Source organism: Molothrus ater, chromosome 9, assembly GCF_012460135.2.
Source record: "Molothrus ater isolate BHLD 08-10-18 breed brown headed cowbird chromosome 9, BPBGC_Mater_1.1, whole genome shotgun sequence".
Classification (NCBI taxonomy): domain Eukaryota; kingdom Metazoa; phylum Chordata; class Aves; order Passeriformes; family Icteridae; genus Molothrus; species Molothrus ater.
Window position 1 is genome coordinate 10,515,729 of NC_050486.2, and position 18,597 is coordinate 10,534,325.

The following is an 18,597-nucleotide window of genomic DNA, read 5'->3' on the forward strand; positions in this document are numbered from 1 at the left end:
TGGAATGGGGCATGTGGAGAGGGGGCAGCATGAGGCACTGTCTTGTAGTTCAGACAATAAAGTGTGATGTTTACTCTTCTTGAACTTTTTCCTTAATTGGGTTTGACAGCAACAAATAGCATGAAATATGGTACAAGAAGAGCTGCATGTATGGATCACAGCTTTCCTTCCAGAACAACATTACATTTCTGGCAGTAGCAGTCTTCTTGTGACTGGCAGGGATCATTTAATACTCTGGAATTCACTTAATGCTGGTATATTTTCAGCATTTTTTTCTTATTTCTTCTTTACAGAAGACCCTACATGTTGCCCTATAATTTTCACCCTCCCCTTTTTTGCTTTATCATGGGGACAAGAAAGGCTGAAAAGGAAAAGAGTATGAGGCTTAATGATAGGGACTTAAAGCTCTGACTGCTCCTGTGCATTGTATGCCAGTTTTGTTATTTGTCCTTTTCTGGAGGTATTGATTGAAACCCTGTAATTGTGTGTTGCTCTGCACAAGGCTCAGGCACCTGAGAAACACTGAAGGATCAACTAAGCTCAAAGAGCCAATGCTGGGACTTAAGTGTCTGAGGTGTATTCTTTGTCAGGGCAGTATTTTGGGAGAAAGAACTGTCTGGGTGTTCTGCTGGTGTCAGTTTGATCTCTGGTGATTCTTTGATGTAACTACAGGCTATTGCCACAAGGTGTGGCCTTTTTTCCCACTGAGGTGTCCCCTTACTGCCTTTCTTTTGAATCTATGGATCACCCAGTCACAGGCTAAATAACTTCAGTAAGGCAATAGCAAACTGGTCATGGGGGGCAGCTGCAGTGAGGAGATAAGTGAGATAAGTCAGCCTGACTTACCTGAGATATCAACCCATAGAATTTATTGCTTTTGGGTATGGTTTCTGTCTTTAGAAATCTCATACTTTGCTGGAGGATATAAGCCACATTCAGACTGGAAACAGAAAGTGGAAGGAGAACCTTCACTATTGTGCAGATATGTGAGGGTTTCTTGACAGGGAAGGAAAGAAGCAAAAATATGTAAGATGCAGTGTGATTATTATGGCAGCATTGATGTCTTGACAGGGACTAAACTTGATACCCATCTTTATTGCCTATGATAATTTACCAATAATGTCTTGATTTTGCAACAAAGATCAAGTGATGGATTATTTTATTGTGTTTTCATTTCTGCATTTAAAAGAAGGTCCTTTTACAGCTTATTATTTATTCATCATGTAAGCAGTCTTCAAGTTAAGAACTTAATTATATATAGACATAGAAAATTATTCTACTGGAATTTGTAAACTATTTTGAAAGTTGTAACTAAAAATTGAAAATATTTTTCTTTGATAAAAGGGACCGTATCAGAATAGTATAAAATTTGTCGTATGCTAGTTGTGCTAGAAAAGAAAGGCTGGCATAAATGAAGACAGTAAAAACTTAGATGTAAGATATATATTTTTATACTCAGTGGATATTTTCATTGTAGTCTGAATACCTTTGTCTAGGTATATTTGCTAATTGAGACTAGGGATACTACAAATTCATGGGAAAGTTGGAGGCATCACAAAATGGGGATGCATTTTGCATTTTCTATAATTTGTTGTCATAGATTGCCAATACTTCAAATATGCAAAGTGTGCAGCATAAAAACAAAATCCCAAGTATATACTATTTAGGAATAAACAATTTTAACTGCATTGGGGTGTTAACAGTGAAATACATATTCATCTTTTTTTACTTCTATAGCACAAATACTTTGTAATGAAAACAAATTTTGTTCTCTTTTCTCAAAGAAAATAATTTATTTGCTGTAGCCCACACAGACCAGAAATAAGTGGGCATATTTTTTAAAAGTTTTTTGTTTTAGCCAAAAAACATGGTGTCTTTTTGTGGCTTTAATATAATGCCTTAATTCTTGGCCACATTTGTCTATTGATGCTTGCATGCAAAGAAGGTGTCTAAGGCCTGAAATTTTTTTGCATGTGTGCTAAGAACTATCAGTTAAGAAGTAAAAGAAGTATCTGCTGTAATCAGGGTAGAGGCCACAGTGAAGAAAAATTGCTTGAAGAGTAAGATCATGAGAGTGTTTAACTTGAAAAGCTGAAGGATTATACAGCATTATGAAGAGGGTGCGTGCAGGCAAAATTATTTGTCATGTGCTGGGACCTGCCTGCTTTGCCAGGCATCAGCCTCTTCCCTTTCACGTTGTGTAATAATTTAAAATGCTTCTCTTGCCAGAGAATTTAGTTCTTGTAAGTAACACAAATGGGAGACAAAGGCCTTTCATCTCAGAGGCAGATGGTATTAGTCAATACTGAGCACAAAAGAAATTGTCTGAAAGAGAATTGAATTCTTATTTATGCAATTCTTGATGAATAAAATGTCAGCACATATTCAGCAATGTGTGTTTTTAAATTTGATACCTATGAAAGATTCTAGGTGGTGTAGGCATGTATTTTCATGGAGTCTATATTGTTAAAATTATTCAGTCTGTGAATTCTCAACACTAGGAAAAAATGTGTGGGTCCTGTACAAGATTCATGACATTTTGCAGTATTAAATTCAGTTTCCAAAGTGGGGTTCCTGTTTTCAAGCCTTTCTCATCTTGCTGCAGAATTATCCCTGGGCATGGGGAAGTGAGTATTTAAAGTACAGCTCCAAATAGTTACTTCTATGGAATAATGGACTTGTATATTCCAAGATTTGTCCCTGTTTTTCAGAGCCTTTTGCTGCACTGTAATCTACTGTCTGGACACACCTTCATAGCTCATCTGTAGTATCTGCCCAGTGCAAGTTGTTGGCCCCTGGGGGCAGGTACATGTTTGAGCAAATACATGAATTAGAATGCCATGCCTGTCTATGGCATCACATTAAAAGATGCAATAATTAACATTGGTTAATCTTCATACCATGTGCTTTTACAAAAAGCAGCACCACATGTACCACACTTTTAAATTCATATGCCAAAACTCTATTTTGCTTAACTTTAAAAAAAAAAATGAAGCTGCTGACTTTTGAGGCAACACGATTTTTAAAGTTTGTATACCTAATTCACCTCCTAGACTACATTAAAAGGATGAGATTTCATTACTTTGTCAAAACAAGTGAAAACTGTGTTTTTGAACCTGATTATTCTTTGTTGTTTATTCCCATGAAACATTTAATGCTCAGCTGTTTCTAACACTTGTTCAAAATGCTGAGACTCTTTTCAATCCAGGCAATTCCAAAATCCCTTCCTCTCACAAGAATAGCTGCCTGTGTCACTCCAAGTAAGGAGTAGTTACCCGAATAAACATTTGAAGTTAGAATTGTAAAGACCAACAAGAGCTTGTCCTTAACACTTGTATGGAGGAAGACCTGCTGGGAAGAGGAAACTAAGGTCTGTCAGTGAAGGAAAAATAGTTTTCACTGTAAATGAATCACAAAAAGTATGTGGCAATGACCATTAGCAAGTCAGTGACTTTGTTAGCTCTCTGCTTTCAGTGCAGTCATGGAGAGAGTCCTCCTTCTCTTTTAAGAAATTACCTGAGTTTGAGTGTAAAAACTGACATAATTTTGGAATTGCACTAGAAATATTGGTTATTTTAGATGTACTTTCTTCCATTTGCAATCTGAAGTTCTCAGCCTAGGGCATGTTCAGGTTTTCTGAATTGATATGGATCTACAAAGACAAATATATGTATTATAGGGGAAGACAGTGTTTGAAAGATGCAGATACAGCTTATGAAAACGCTCGCTGTGCAAATGGGATTGGGTTAGCATTTGTAGATTCTTTCAGCAGTGTACTTGACTAATTTTTTATATTTCTTCTGTGTTGTAACATTTTGTTGCCTGACTTCCCAAAATCTTCAGAGTTTCTTTAGCTTCTGTTTTGAGATGCAAAAGTAAAGTAAACTCAGGAGTGAATCTGTGAGAGTAAGGAGCAGAACAACCCTTAAGGGGGATGAGAGACAAATGGTCATCGGCCATCTAAATAAGAATAGGGTCATTCTTTCCTAAAAGGCAGCCCTTGTGAATTTCTCTTCTGAAGTTTAAAAACATGGCTCTTCAGAAGCATTTTTATAGTGCCAGTTTTTTTTCTTGCACAGGGATGAGCTTCCAGGCTCCTTAAAATGAGTGTCACAATGTGCCAAATAAATATCCCTGCTTAAGAGTGAAGAAAATGCTTTCTCTTGGAGTTATTTTTTTAAATTAAAAAAGAAAAATTATTCTGAAACTTAGTTTGGATTTTGGATTTTCTTGGCTAAATTTCTAATTTCTGATCAAAGTACTGTCTTTAAGCAGCAAAACTACTGTAATATAAAAACAAAAAAATGTGTAGAAATAGAACTCATACAGTTTCAAAAAGCAGCCTTGTACATTGAATAATATTGCTAGTCTTGTTTATTTTCCTTGCAATGAACTCCCACTATGATCTGCAATGTAGTTCCAAGTTCTGTGTGGATCTTAACTAGAAAATGGAGATATAGCAATTTACCAGGGGGCTTTTTGCTAATGATCAGATCTACAAAACCTGGGGAAGCACGACGACTTCCTGAGTTGTGGTGTTTTTCTGTTTCTCATAACAAGTTGTTGATCAGACTGTTGGCAGACAGATTTTTTCCTCCCACACATCTTCATTTTGGTTGATGGTTGACCATTTTTGCAGAGGTCTCTGCCAAGAATACAATTTCTATAAGCAGCATTAAGAAGAAATGGTGGAAAATTTGAGTCTTCGCAAAACATAGATTTTGACAGGTAGTAAAGGACTGAGGGAACCGCAAATCCAAACACAAAACCACAGTAAGGTTTTTAGGAAGGAAACAGTTGTTAGAAGAGAGGGGAGGACAGCGACAGAAAGCATGGCTAGGACTGTGAAAAAAAAGATGTTTTTTCCAGTAGTTGGAACTCATGGAGTTCAGGAGGATGACAGTCTTTAAATCGTCTATTTTGATGGAAGAGAAATGTGAATGTTTATCAGATGTGGTTTGGAGTGCATTTGTGAAGATTATTTTGCCCTCCCCATGTCCTTCCCCCATATTTGCCCCAGTGCTTGCAAGTTTTCTGTTTATGGAAGAAAGGACTGCTTTACTTCTATAAGCAGAAACTTAACAGTTGGCTTAAGGCTTATGGTAGCTGATCCATGTTTTAAAAATCAGCCTTGTGTAGGTTTTTGATTTCAAAATTAGGTGGCAAACTCCAGAGTTCTGGTTATTCATATGCCAATAGTGAGACTTGATTGAACAGTACACAAAGGCAAAGCAGTTAAAGAGAAGACAAGTGGAATACTCCTGAGTCCCAGGCTCTGTCAGCATTTCAGCCACCTTGCCTTTAAAGTGGAAGGAGGAAGGTGTGGTTAGGAAACAGTTCTTTACTGTGAGGGTGGTGAGGCTCTGGCACAGGTTGCCCAGAGCAGCTGTGGGTGCCCCATCCCTGGGTGTTCCAGGCCAGGCTGGATGGGGCTTGGAGCAACCTGATCCAATGGAAAGTGTCTCTGCCCATGGCAGGAAGGTTGCAATGAGATGATCATTAAAGTGCCTTCCAACTCAGCCCATTCTATGGTTTTATGAATGTTAGGCTTAAAATCAGTATCTAAAATTAGAACTTTTAATTACAATGACATACAAAAATAATGACTTAAAACTGGGAGAATATAAAGTTCAATTAAAATATCTTCTTTGAGGTATATGTACTTATTAATTGTGTTAATTTTGTAGTAGTAATTATTTAAATCACTGCCATTCTGAAGAGAGCTCTTAATAGACTATACTGGCATCTTAATGTATGTGAGTTCTGTAATTTTTGTTATAATTACTTGGCCTAAAATTTAAAAAATCCTACCCCAATCTAGTCTCTTTTGAGGCATTAATAGACTGCCTCAGAAATTGAATGTAAGTGGGTTTTTTAAAGTGATTAGTAGTGTTGCTTTCCTCATGTCTCCTCCCCAGCTGAGAAGGCCTTTAGACAAGTTTTGCCTTGGCAGTAACAAAGCCATTGACTTCTGCTGGTTGTAGGGATAGATGACACTGATGAGGAGTTGGGAAGCTGCTCTCCTGACAAACGCAAGAGAGAAGAACCAAGTTTATGGTTTATTCTGCAATAAAATGATTATGAACAGGATTTTTAAAAATGAAGGTAGCAGAGCCAATTGGAAGAACCTAGAATGCCAAAGGACTTTGTTTTCATGCTCAGATTGGAGCTTTCCTTTAAATAGCTTTTAATATTAGTGTTGGACCTAGATGATGTTGCCAAAAAAACGTGTCAAAGCTGGTGATTTTGTGTCATGGATGCTCAGATTGTGGGTATAACAGTTCCACCTGTTCTTCACACTGCTGTCCTCATCAACCCATCTGTTTTTCTCTTTCTATCATAACTCCTTGCTACTTTATTATTTGCAGTTATGCTTCTTGATCAGAAGCCTTCAAAGTGTACTTTTACTTACCATGGTGTAAATACTAATTTTTTCTTTCAATATGAGTTCCCCTTTGCCTATGTCTTTTTAATTTCTTCTTTTTTAAAATTCTACATGACACTCTGGGCCCACTGTTCAGACATTTAATCCCATGAGACACTGCCATGAGTTACTTAGCCCTCACTTCCTGGTTGGAGTGTGCAGAGGTATGGAGATGTATCTGCTCAGAGACTTCAGGTGGAATATTATCAACCACTAAATGTCAGCTTCTCTCTTAGCAGGACTGCATTCCCTGTGTTAGTAGCTGCAAAGATATAAACCAAAAAAGGTCAAAGCAAGTTCAGAGGTTCCAAACAGACACCCAAAATGCTGTTGTGGTGAAACAAAGGACAGAATTAGTGAGCCTTTGTGCCATTTCCTGTATGAAAGGCAGTGTTGTTTTCTTGAGATTCTGGAAACATCAGGATGTGGCCTTGTCAGATAGTCTAAAATTCTGTTTCAGGTTCAAAGCCTCATGAACTCAGGAGGCTTCATTCCATTTCATTAGTGGGTTTTTTCCAGTCAGATTCTAAATACTGGTGACTAGGCTAACTTTTTCATAGAGAAAAAGAAAGTCTACAATTTAACTAAGAAGAGATGTTTAATGCAGACAAAGTTGTTTCATGTCTTTCTGGTAATAGGATAAAGTTTATCCACAAATTCACCTTTGAACCCTGCAGTCCTATATGCTGTGTCATTATTTTCTGTGTTAGAGTGATCCCTGCCTGAAGCCTAAACCACCTTTTACATTGCTTGGAAATAACAGATGCTGGAATCAATTTTGACAGATAGAGGTCATAATAGGGTGTGCATTATGCATGTTGTTAGCAAAAAATAACATTTTTGAATCTCTGCATGAAGCTCTGAGGGTCATTCAGTGTTGTTGAGAAATGCAGAGCTGCTGTAAGGAATACAAGTAGTTTACTTTTTCTGGTTTCATATATAAAGGATATTCTAACTTATTATGTACTATGTTAATTCTAAATTGTAGCCTCCTTCTCTGACTCATAATTATCAGATGAAATACTCAAATGCATGGTGTGGTTTATGAAAGGCTTTATTCTTCTATAATATAACCTAATTGGTACCTTTTAAATCTTGATCTATCATGCTTTCTGTTTTTCTCATGAGCTACAATTTAGATCATTAATTTATGTTAGCTCTGTGACCCAGAGCCTGCCTATGAAGACTTTTCTAGGAATCTGGGGTTTTTTCCTGGTTTTCAAGTCAAGTAAATTTTAGCTATTTATTGGTGTCATAACTGGATAAGTTTCGTTTTTGATTTCAATGTTGGAAACTACCAGGTTCGTTTGTATCTTTAAATTAGAAGGTTTCCTGATAAAAAACTTTGTTATGTGGAAATCTGACTTAATGGAAACCAATGGGATTTTTATCATTAATGATAATATATGGATGAAATCCTGATCTTGTCCTTTGTGTTGGAATTTTAGCCTCTTTTTAGCATGTTTGTGAGTAACATTTTTGTGCCAGTTATGTTTCTGCAGTTGTCAGATACTGTCAGTACTGCAGCTATGTACATTGCAATGGCAGTGTGTCTAAATGCTTAACATATCTCACCTTTCAGTAATTAATGCATAGAGGGTCTATACTGTTTCTGTCACAAATAATCCATAATTATACTCTAAATAATTAATAACTCTAAAACATTTCAGGTTTCTGTAGAATACCACTTTTTCTTATCTGCATTATTGAATTACAGCAAGTCCTTAGGATTCTTAATGAGTGTATTTGTTACGAATCTATATGCCAATTAAAAATGAAATGTCAAGAATGACAAGGAAAATATCCTAGACTTTGCCTGTCTGAACTTCTGTAAAGCAGCTGGTGTACTGCCTCAGAGGAATTGGTCTCTTATGAGAGGAAGCTAAAAGAACTTGGCTCGTTTAGCCTAGCAAAATGAAGGTTAATAGGGCTATGATTGCTCTCTTTAACTGTAGTGTGAAAATAAAAGCAGACAAGGAAAAGAACTCTGCAGGCTCCTGTTTCTAAATGGAGGTAAGTTGGCCATGAACTAATTTACACTGAAAAGTAGAAGATTCTTGTTGGTTTAACCCCAGCCAGGAACAAAACACTAAGGTGAGAAAACTCATGGGTTCAGATAAGGACAGTTTAACAGCTAAAACAAAAGCTGCACACTCAAGGAGAGCAAAAGAGAGATTTCATTCACCGTGTTCCTGGGCCGGTCTGTTGTGCAGCCATCCCAAGGAAAGCTGGACTGCATCATGTGTAATGGTGACTTGGGACCCAAAAGCCATCACTCCAAACGTCCCTTCTTCCTCCTCCTTCCCCCGCTTCAAATCCTGACCATGATGTCATATGAATGGCTTATCCATTTGTCATTTGGGGCCAGCTGTCCCAGCCATGCCCCCTGTCAGCTTCTTGTGCACCCCCAGCCTACTGCCAGGGTGGTAGAAGATGCAGAAAAGGCCTTGACAATTGTGCAAGCAAGCCCTGTTTTCGGCACAAACTCAAACCATACGTAGCCTCATATTGCCTTTTCTGAAGAAAACTATCCCAGCCAAAGCCAGCACAATTGTAAATGCTCAGAGTATAGAATTCTAGAATGAACAGTTGGAACCAACAGTTTTGTTTTAGGGTAAGCTTGTAAAACTCATAGATTGTTTGAGATGGTTGGTGTATTAATGATGGATAGGTCTGGATGCACCAAACCCCAGTGTTTGTCCTTGTGTATGTTAGGAGGTGAGTGCTGACCAATTTCTGCCCAAAATGTCCACTAGCTCACTGTTAATCTGCTAAACTCTTTCTGTGCTACTATAATGAAATCTGTAATTGCATGCTGAAAAGGAAGTTAAACATTCTATTTGGAGCTTCTTGACTCTTTCCCTTAATTTATTATTTTTTCTGTACCCCATTTATTTTTTCTATGCTTAAGGGAAGAGAAGAAGACTTACCTGTGAAAATTTAGCTATTCCAGAATAGTATGTACTTGTTTTTCATTGATGATTCAAAGATGTCATTTAGTCTTTTGTTCCTGGAAAAACTCATTTAAAAGAATGTTTAAAATGATATGACAAGGATAAGTAATTTTGATATTTTCATATAACTAGCAAAACCTATTAGTTATGCACTCACTGCTTTTCTATCTTTGATACAGGCTGTGTGTGCATGTGTGCTGTTATTGATACTGAAATGAATATGGCCCTCAGTGACTCAGACACTCCTGTTGTTGGAGAGTGAATTTACCTTCAGTTGTTTTACTTGGAGCTATAAAGTACATTTCAGAATCTGAGTCAAATCTAACATGTACTAAAATAATTAGCACCAAAATACCATTTCCCTTGTTCATCCATGCATTTTTTTATCCATGGCCTTGAAGCTAGCAGGCAGTATCATTACAGAAGAGTCTAAATGAAGAAGACATGGCAGTGTCAGTGATTACTGTGTGTTGCAGTGTACTGGAATCCTGGCCCTGCACCCCAGTTACTGCAGGTGCTGGTTTATGTGAGAGTGGTGACAGTGCATGTACATTGTGCTAGGCAGTGAGGATTCATAGCAATGACAGTGCTGAGCATGAAGAACTCCCAAGCAGGCCAAGGACAACAATTGGATAAAATAGGTGGTAAAATTCCAGTAGAAAAATAAGATTTGTGTGTCACCATAATATAATGTAGAATTATATGTATTACATATAATACATATAATGTATTATATGTAATATAATAATGGAGACCAGCTACAGCAAGCAAATGAGCAGTATAGGTATCACAGTTTCTGTAGGCATTACAAAAAATAAGTTTTAAGGAGGGTTCTGAAGCAAGATAATAAACTCCATTAAGGCTGTAACCTAAAAGCCTATTTAAATGATGGGATTATTTCTAGTGATGTCAAGAGGTGTTAGATCAAATCTTCCAACATTGTATCTGCCACGGTAACTTTATAGTCAAAATTGCCATAGGACTTTACAGAATCAAGCATACTGAATTATACACAAGTCTTCTGGCCATGGTACATTTTAACAGGATTAATTTTGTGTTACCTTTTGAATAATTCTGCTAGTTGACACAGCACAGTTTCTCCCTTTTTTCCATAGTTATCTTGCCCTGGTTTTCAGAGATGCCAATAATCATAGAAAATAGAATAGAAAATAGAAATAAAAAGTACTTTTATTCATGTTTATGATTAATAACTTAAAAACTATAGTATCTTAAAAAACCACCAGGATTTTAATTGAAAAGTACATTATTATTTTCTGAGCATATTCTGATGAGCTCAATCCAAGGGTGGGGTTATAAGTATATTCTATCTTCACACTAATAATATGATAAACGAAATCACCAAATACATGGTTTTATAATGTGAATAATTTTTTGTGCATTTTTTTGACTTCCATGTATGTCTCTTAGATGAGTACCTGCTGACAGTCTGCTTGTCACATACACAGACTATAATTCAGATTCTGATGGGGCGTTTCCTTCCATTTGGACAAAGTTGTCAGCTCTCAGTAGACACTTATGTGCAGCATTACTTCTGTTTGCCATGCAGTGCATGGAACATGTGTTGGTGCTGAATCAGTATATGAAAGCCTGAAAGTCTTCAGTTTGGAAACAAAGTAATGTCTAGTATTTGCCTAAGTGGAATAATGGCTTACTAATAATTAGGTGCTCATTTTAAGTATGCCAAGTAACTTGCAGAAACAGTAAAAGTTAAGGTGTCATTTGGGTTGAGTAATGTAAGAGCTAGTATTACTTTGCTTAATGTTTCATCAGCACTTAGGATTAGTATTTATTCATTAATACAGAGAGTAGTAATTATGGAAGGTGATTTCTTTCATGTTTCATACAATTTAGCAGAGATCATGGATATTTGTGTTTGTTGCCACCTAAATTACAGTAGTGATCTTGCAACAGAAATAAGTCTTCTGTGGGCCTGCTGATCCTTTGTTGTTAGAATGAAGTTAATGATGACCTTCCAGCAAGAAACACGTTAAATATGGCAGCCCAGCAACCTTGACTTTACAGCCTGTCACTCTTATCTGTAATTATTAATATATATTATTACAAAACTCTTACTTAAGCAAAAACTGCCTGGTTAAGGTTTGAAATTGATATACCCACTTAACGGTAATCTACAGTTTTATCTTCTGGCTGAAGATACGGGGATTGCCCCCATATTTGATACACTCCTGTGGAGGATTATTGAACTGTAGTTACTAACAGTGCTGTAGTTGTTTGCACAAGCAGACAGAAGTGGGTTGCTCCCTTAAAAAAAATATATTAAAAAAATCCCCAGCACAGCTTAGTTGTCTGTGATGCAGTCAGTTTGATGTGCAAGGACTAGTGTGCATCTAGAGTTCTTGACTTGAAAATGAAACCTTCAATTGATCCAGGCTTTGCTACAGGCACCCAGAAATCGTGCCATAACATGAAAATTAAAAGAAAAAAGTGTCGTGAGAAATCTAAAAGAATTGTGATCCTGACTCTCCTGGCTGTGTTCACATCATGGCCATAGGTTTTTGGTAATAGCATTCTAAAGCAGATGAGATTATTCATATTGGTGTCTTTAATGCTAATCATTGAAATCTTTGCCTTAAACTATAAAGATAGCCTTAATATTTGAACCCTATGGAGATCCATGGGTATGCATGTACAGGGAAGAGTCTCCATAGGAATGAAATCAACTTTACTCCAAGAAGAAAGGGGGATAGAGATGTTTTTCCAAAGTGATTGTTTTCTATTTGGTTGTGCCTGCTATAGTACTAAGTACTAGTGCCTTAGTCAAATACCTGCTAAAGACACAGTGTTTCTTTGCTTGATTGCTCTCATGGTTTTCAGATTCTGTAGATTGTCATTAAATAAAAATTGATTCTGGCTTTTGGGATTTTTTTTTCTGTTTGTTATTTATTTTTTTTAATGTTTTTTTCCCAGGTTTACCAAAAATGCAGGTCATTCGGAACTACAATGGAATCCCACAGCCAGCAGCACAAGATGGGCCACCATTGCATATCCAGATTGGGGACACTATTGAACTCATTAGAGGAGATGCACACAGCTTATTTTGGCAGGTACTGGGTCGTTTAGCAAATGACTATATTCTGTTTGTCCAGATATCAACTTCTTATTGATATATTGCTCTCCTATTTTTTTTTCTTTTTGAACAACAATAACAACACAATTCTTTGTGGTTTATCCAAATAAATGCCTAATACAACTAATTTTGCTTTGAAATTGCCAGTAGTTCCTATATGATTTAAATCTTCATTCTTGCAACCCTAAAGTAAGAGTCCTGGTGAAAAAATCTGCAAGAACATGACATTGGTGGCAATCATAGTGAAATTATAAGAGTTAAGGAGAGTGTTTGCAATTCAAAAAAGCAAAGTTTTTGAATTTTCAGTGTCTGGTTCTGTAACACAACATAAGTAAAAGCTATGTTGACAAAACCCAGTTAGTGAATATTAAATTTATAAGGGAGAGAAATAGCTCTGCAAAACAGAACCACACCTGACCTACTTGCTGCTGCCTCAAGTCAGGTAAGGATAGGGGTTTTTATATACATGGGAAAAGTATATTGTATTGATGGCAAAATTTGCTGTCATGTGATTCACATCACTACTTTTGTTACTAAAATTTCTTCTTAAATGAGTACTATAAACGTTGAAAATGCTGACTTACATTCACTTTAACAGTAAATGCATTAAAATATCTCATTTTTCTTGATTGTTTTCTTAATTGTTTGTATTATTGGATACATGGAAATAGAGCTAAACAGAACTATCAGGAGATTACTAGAACAATGAGTGGAAAATATCTGTCTTCTTGAATTGATGTTCCTGTTTTGATCTTCCTGATTTTTTATTTTAAGCTATAATAAGGTAATGAATATAATATAAAAACTGCCTGGTCTGTTTCATGAGTTAGGTCATACTTTTTCTTGTTTCTATTGGCTTCTGTTTTTCTGGCTACAGTTAGGATGGAATCTTCTTCAAACTCTTCAGGACAGGATCAGTTAACTCTCCCTATTTCACTGTATCATCCTGAACATTTAATTGGGGGAAGTAATAAACAATAGAATTACTTTATGTAAAAAATATGTAAATAGGCATAACCAAACCACCTTACCCCCTCCCAAAAAACCCTCCAAACCCAAAGAACCAATCAACTCCCCTCTAAACCCCCCAACCTGTTACTTAGCACGCCATGGGTACTTTGCATCACTAAAAATAAATCTTTTTAAATGACAGAGTTTGGCCTGTATAGTTTTGTATGTAGGACTTGGTTCTGCAAGGTCTAGAGTTCTGATCTGGAGAAGCATTTAAACCTGCTCTTGACTCAGGACTGGCTAGAAGGTAATCATCTGACTAACACAATTAGTACAAGCCAAAATTACTGCTACCGCGTGGGACTGATTCTATTGCCATGTTCATACACATCTGTCAGCTCAATTTACTGGAAATTGTCTTAGAGGTAGTTTGTGATTATCATGCTAAAGAATTTAGCTAGAATCTCATTGTGTTTAACTAGCAGAAACCAGAGAGTGTGTTAGGCTTTTCCCTAGAAGCCTCAGTAATAGATTTGAATCCTAATGGAAATTGTCATCTCCATTAGCATCATTCAGGATTTTTTTTTTCTCTCTTGTCACAGACTGCTTAATACAGATTTTTCTGAGTTTTTTAATGACATCTACATTTTAAAATGCATATTAAGAAAGAGCCTGCAAAATGCAGTTTATATTAAAATCTTTAATTATTCAAAAGGGCTTTTAGGGTAATTTACAGCTGACCCACCAGACTAATATTACCATGGTTTTCTAAGTTGACCATTCAGAAATTCATATGATTGTAGTAGATAAGTATGTGTGGTTTAGGTAAAACTTTTTCATTCTTTACAGCACATCAAATAAATAATACAGATTACTAAGCAGTGCTTGAGCTGTAGCTGAAGTGTGGTCAAACATGTCTTGATAGACATTAATATGTTTTGTTCAGTGGCTGCTCTTATTGAGTGTGGTTCCACTTGCTATTCAGGTAGGATTAGTATTGAAAATAAATATCACTTAGATGGCAGACTGTTTCAGAACTCTGTTTAAAATTAGGTCTGTACTTGAGTGGGATTTCTGTTTCAGGAGTAAATAGAATATATGGATACAAAGGGTATTCAAGCAGATGATGTGAAATGGTGTAAGGCTTTGCTTTGCTGAACACAGGTTCAAATCTGTGAGATTGTCACTTGTTTGCACAGAATTATTTTTTAAAATATCACTGGTATAAAGCACTTTTAGCTTAAATACTGCCTATGTGATTTTCCCTCTGCTGCCTCTGCACTTCTCTGTATTTTTAGTTAAAGTGGTAGCTACAGTGTGTGATAAATTGTATAGTGATCTACAGAGAATGGTGCACTCACTTATTGTGCTTAGGATAGTACCAATCAAAGAATGTTTTTATTTGTTTTCATAAACCCTTGTTATTTTTTACATTCAGCTCCGCTCTGTTGAATTTTCTGAGCTCTATTTTTTGTGTTGATAATATGGTAGAATTACACATTTAGTGTTACAGAAACAAAAGGATCTAAAACCCTGAAGAAATACTCATGTGTGTTTATGAGGGTTTTTCCCTTTAATTATTTTTATTTTGCAGGTATGCCATCAAAAATAAAAAAGAAATATAATTTGCATGATTTCAATGCTTGTCAAGTACTCATGTTTAATCTCATTGCCAAATGCTGAGAGTATATTATTTACAGTCAGTGTATTACATTTAATAGAGGTTAAGAATTTATGTGCTTTTAAAAAATCAGTTAAATTAAGACATTTGTTTGCCTAAATACACATTTCGATGCCTCCATTTTATGAATCTGTGTTCAGGATTTTAGGTATGTGCTCTCTTCTACTCTGCCATGTGTCTTCATTGCCAAATATTACTACTAGGAATAAAATGATGCTTTAAGGTGCTCTTCAGAAGAGCTTGGTTGGTGTTGAACTGTGTGTGAGCTGCTGATGCATGGATTTGTGATGGTCAGGTCACTTTTGGTGCTTAAAACCTGGAGTAAATTGATGGTCCTGCCACTCTGGGCGGGCAGCCCTTGTGGTGCAGGAAAGGCTCAGTTTAGGCCCTGCTGGATACATTTCTGCCCCTGCTCTCCCCATTGTTGTGTGGATGCATCTCCAGCATGTCAGTACATCACAGTCAGGGAGTCATCTTTAATTCTGCTGGTGTTCCCTGCCCAGTCGGTTTCCACTGATGTGCATCCCTTACGGAAGTGTTTAACACTGGCTGTTGGATCACGAGCTCTGAATCCCACTGGAATTTGGTCTCTCAGGTGCTGCAACCACTGCTGCACAGTGGTGTAGCCATTTTGGGGATCTGCAAGGTTGCAGGTGGCAGCTTTCTGTAGAATGCCAGCTGAGGAGGAAATAACTTGAAGGAAATAATTAGCATTAATGAAGATATCAAACACTGGCAGACATTGACAGAACTGGGAATCACATCACAGTCTCTGAGCTCCCTTCTTGCCTCTTATCTCTCAGAGCTTTCAGATCTATCAGTTATAATTATTACTTAATTATATTAAAACCCCAACGAAACAACAACAAAACCCACAGAAATATTGAGCAACACTTTATTAGAACAGCATTTTATTTTAAAGACTCTTGTCTTAATTGTCCTAAATCCGTGGGCATGCATTATTATTTACTGTTAATCCCAATTATGTCTCAAAAATTGATTTTTTTTTTTTTTTTTAGGGAAGAAATCTAACAACAGGAGAGCTTGGATTCTTCCCAAGTGATGCAGTAAAACCTAGCCCATGTGTAAGTACAATTATTTAGTTCTGTTTGCCACCTTACAGGAAAACTGCCTAGTTCATTAGTTCATCAAGATGAATTTTATCTTAAAATAATATTATTTCTAGTTCCTTGCTGCTTTCATGGTGGGCTCAGTATTGCTTAAAGTAGAGAGTTCTAATACTTTTGGTTATTGGGTGTAAGTAGGGCATGTCAAGAAAACAAGTTTGATAAGCAGGTTTCACTTTTGGGAATATTAATAAATTGAACTGTCTGAAGAGTTCCCAGAGTGTAGATCAAATACATTTTATGTGAAAGTGCACTTTCTCCCTTCCCCAGCAGAAAGGTGAGAGTGCTGTGACTCTAATCTATTCCCCAGTCACTTTGGGTTAGAGAGAGCGATTACAGCCTAGGTAGTAAGTATAAAAATTGTAAAACTAATATAAAACTTGGAATTCTGACTGCTTGATAAATTTTCTTTTTTTCTTCATGCTCTTACCTGTCTTTACTTCACACAAGAACCTTCTCAATCTAGAAAAAGTTGTGAAAGTAATAAGAAAAATAATTTTCTAATATGTACTCTAATATGTCCTCAAGAGTTTTCTGTACAGATGTGATGATATATTAATATACAATACACTTGTTCCTTCTCTGCCCTCTGTGACACTGTGCATCAGATTACTGCCTGCCTTTGTTGAGGTTAATTGATAAAACCCCACAAACCCTGTAATGAATCCTAGTCCTTACTTTGCTTTAAGGTAGTTTTCACTTACTTGAACCTAATTCTTAACAGTTTGACTTATTAATAAAATTCCTTTTGTTACAGCAATCAAGATATGCCACTTCAATGGCTTTTATAAGTAGGTGGGGTCAGCTCTTAGTAGCTGCATTTTGATATGTCTTTGGGGCTTATTGTGCCTTGATTTCCAGACCAAGTATACATGAGATCCTAAAGAATATAAGCATATTAAAATACCAAAATACCATGGATTTTGTTTGAAGAGGAATGCACAGACTATTTATAGGTACAAGTTTTTTTAGTTTGGGTGAGAGGACAAATCTGAAATAAAGATGAAATTGTGTGAATTTAGCTTTCATCCCTCCACCCTTTGCTTATTGTTAAATTTGTGAATTTCCCACCCCTTGCTTATTGTTCAAGGGTGGACTTCCCATTCCATGGTGTCACTGTCAGTGACCCCATCAGTCATTGTGTAGTCATTGACCCCAACTGTAGCAGCACTTTTAGGAATCACCAATATACTTTAAAAGCACTGTCAGTGTAATATCCTGAAGTTAGGAAAAATGCTGCTGGGGTGTTATGTAGGTATCTTTCTAATGGTAAATCTTTCTGCTAAATTTAAAATATACTATTTAGAGGAGTGTTGAAAATAATGCAGTTTTACAGAATGAATAAATACTATTCATGAAATGTTACCAACTGGTGTCATGATCAGAACAAAATGATAAATTGATGCTTCACCACTGTTAACTTGGAAGGATGAAATATAAACATCTTATTATGATAAACGATGCAGTTAAAGATACTGAAACATCAATCAGGTTTTAAACATGCTATAACTTTTACTGTTATTATTAAGTCTAACAGTCTTTACAACCATCTGATATAAAAATGCCCAGAAACAGCATAAAATCCATATATCAGAAGACTTTAGGAATGAATATTGAATGAAAAACTGCTGAGCTCCAGAATATCTATATTCCAGACTTTTCACAGATGTCCCTATAAACAATTTTTTCCCTTTAAAATAAGTAGTATATGTCAGCAGACATTTTATGCCCTCTGTGAGTAATATCTGTTTCTTCCTAGCTTTCCTCCATTTTTCTAGTTTCTGTAGAGGCATTGAATACATAGCACAGTAGGAGCCAAGAGCTCCTGGAAAAACATTTGATTTTATCCTCTTTATACCAGTGAACAACACTTGTTATAGGAATATATTTGTCCATTCAAAATTTACAAAAGCAACTACTCATCTATCATTTAACTGCTCTGGAGGATCGACTTAAACAATCTTTGAATTTTTATATCCTATATCCTTTCCAGTTTATTAGCACTGCTACAAATATTGAAACAAATTTGAAATATTTAAGGATATCTTGCAACATGTAAAAAACATGTTAAAACTTTGTAATTTTTGAAATGGTGGCATTGAAGGTTCAAGATCACAGGTTGGTGATCAACTTGTGTCATCAGGTTGATCACTTCAAATGTAACATTTGAAGTGAAGCATTTCTCTTAGGAATTGTGTGTCAGCATTTACATGGTCCATTTTTTGCCCGGTCTCCCCACTAGAGGCAGAGCTGCCTGAATAACACCATCAGTACCTGCAGGGATGGGCAAGGCCAGTGCTGCTGCCAGGGTGACCCCTGGCTCTCCTGGGTGCCCTGCGCTCCTGAGGGCT

The 18,597-nt window shown here is 36.4% G+C and overlaps 1 protein-coding gene across 2 annotated transcripts in view; it reads left to right on the top strand.

Annotated features, from left to right (window-relative positions):
- The window catches only part of VAV3 (vav guanine nucleotide exchange factor 3), a 147,062-nt gene that overhangs the window by 107,487 nt on the left and 20,978 nt on the right, over positions 1-18,597 (top strand). For both annotated transcript variants that reach the window (XM_036387985.1, XM_036387986.1), the window contains exons 20-21: positions 12,328-12,464; positions 16,139-16,204. In XM_036387985.1, the coding sequence (XP_036243878.1) occupies positions 12,328-12,464; positions 16,139-16,204 (203 nt within the window). The remainder of the gene's footprint in view (positions 1-12,327; positions 12,465-16,138; positions 16,205-18,597) is intronic.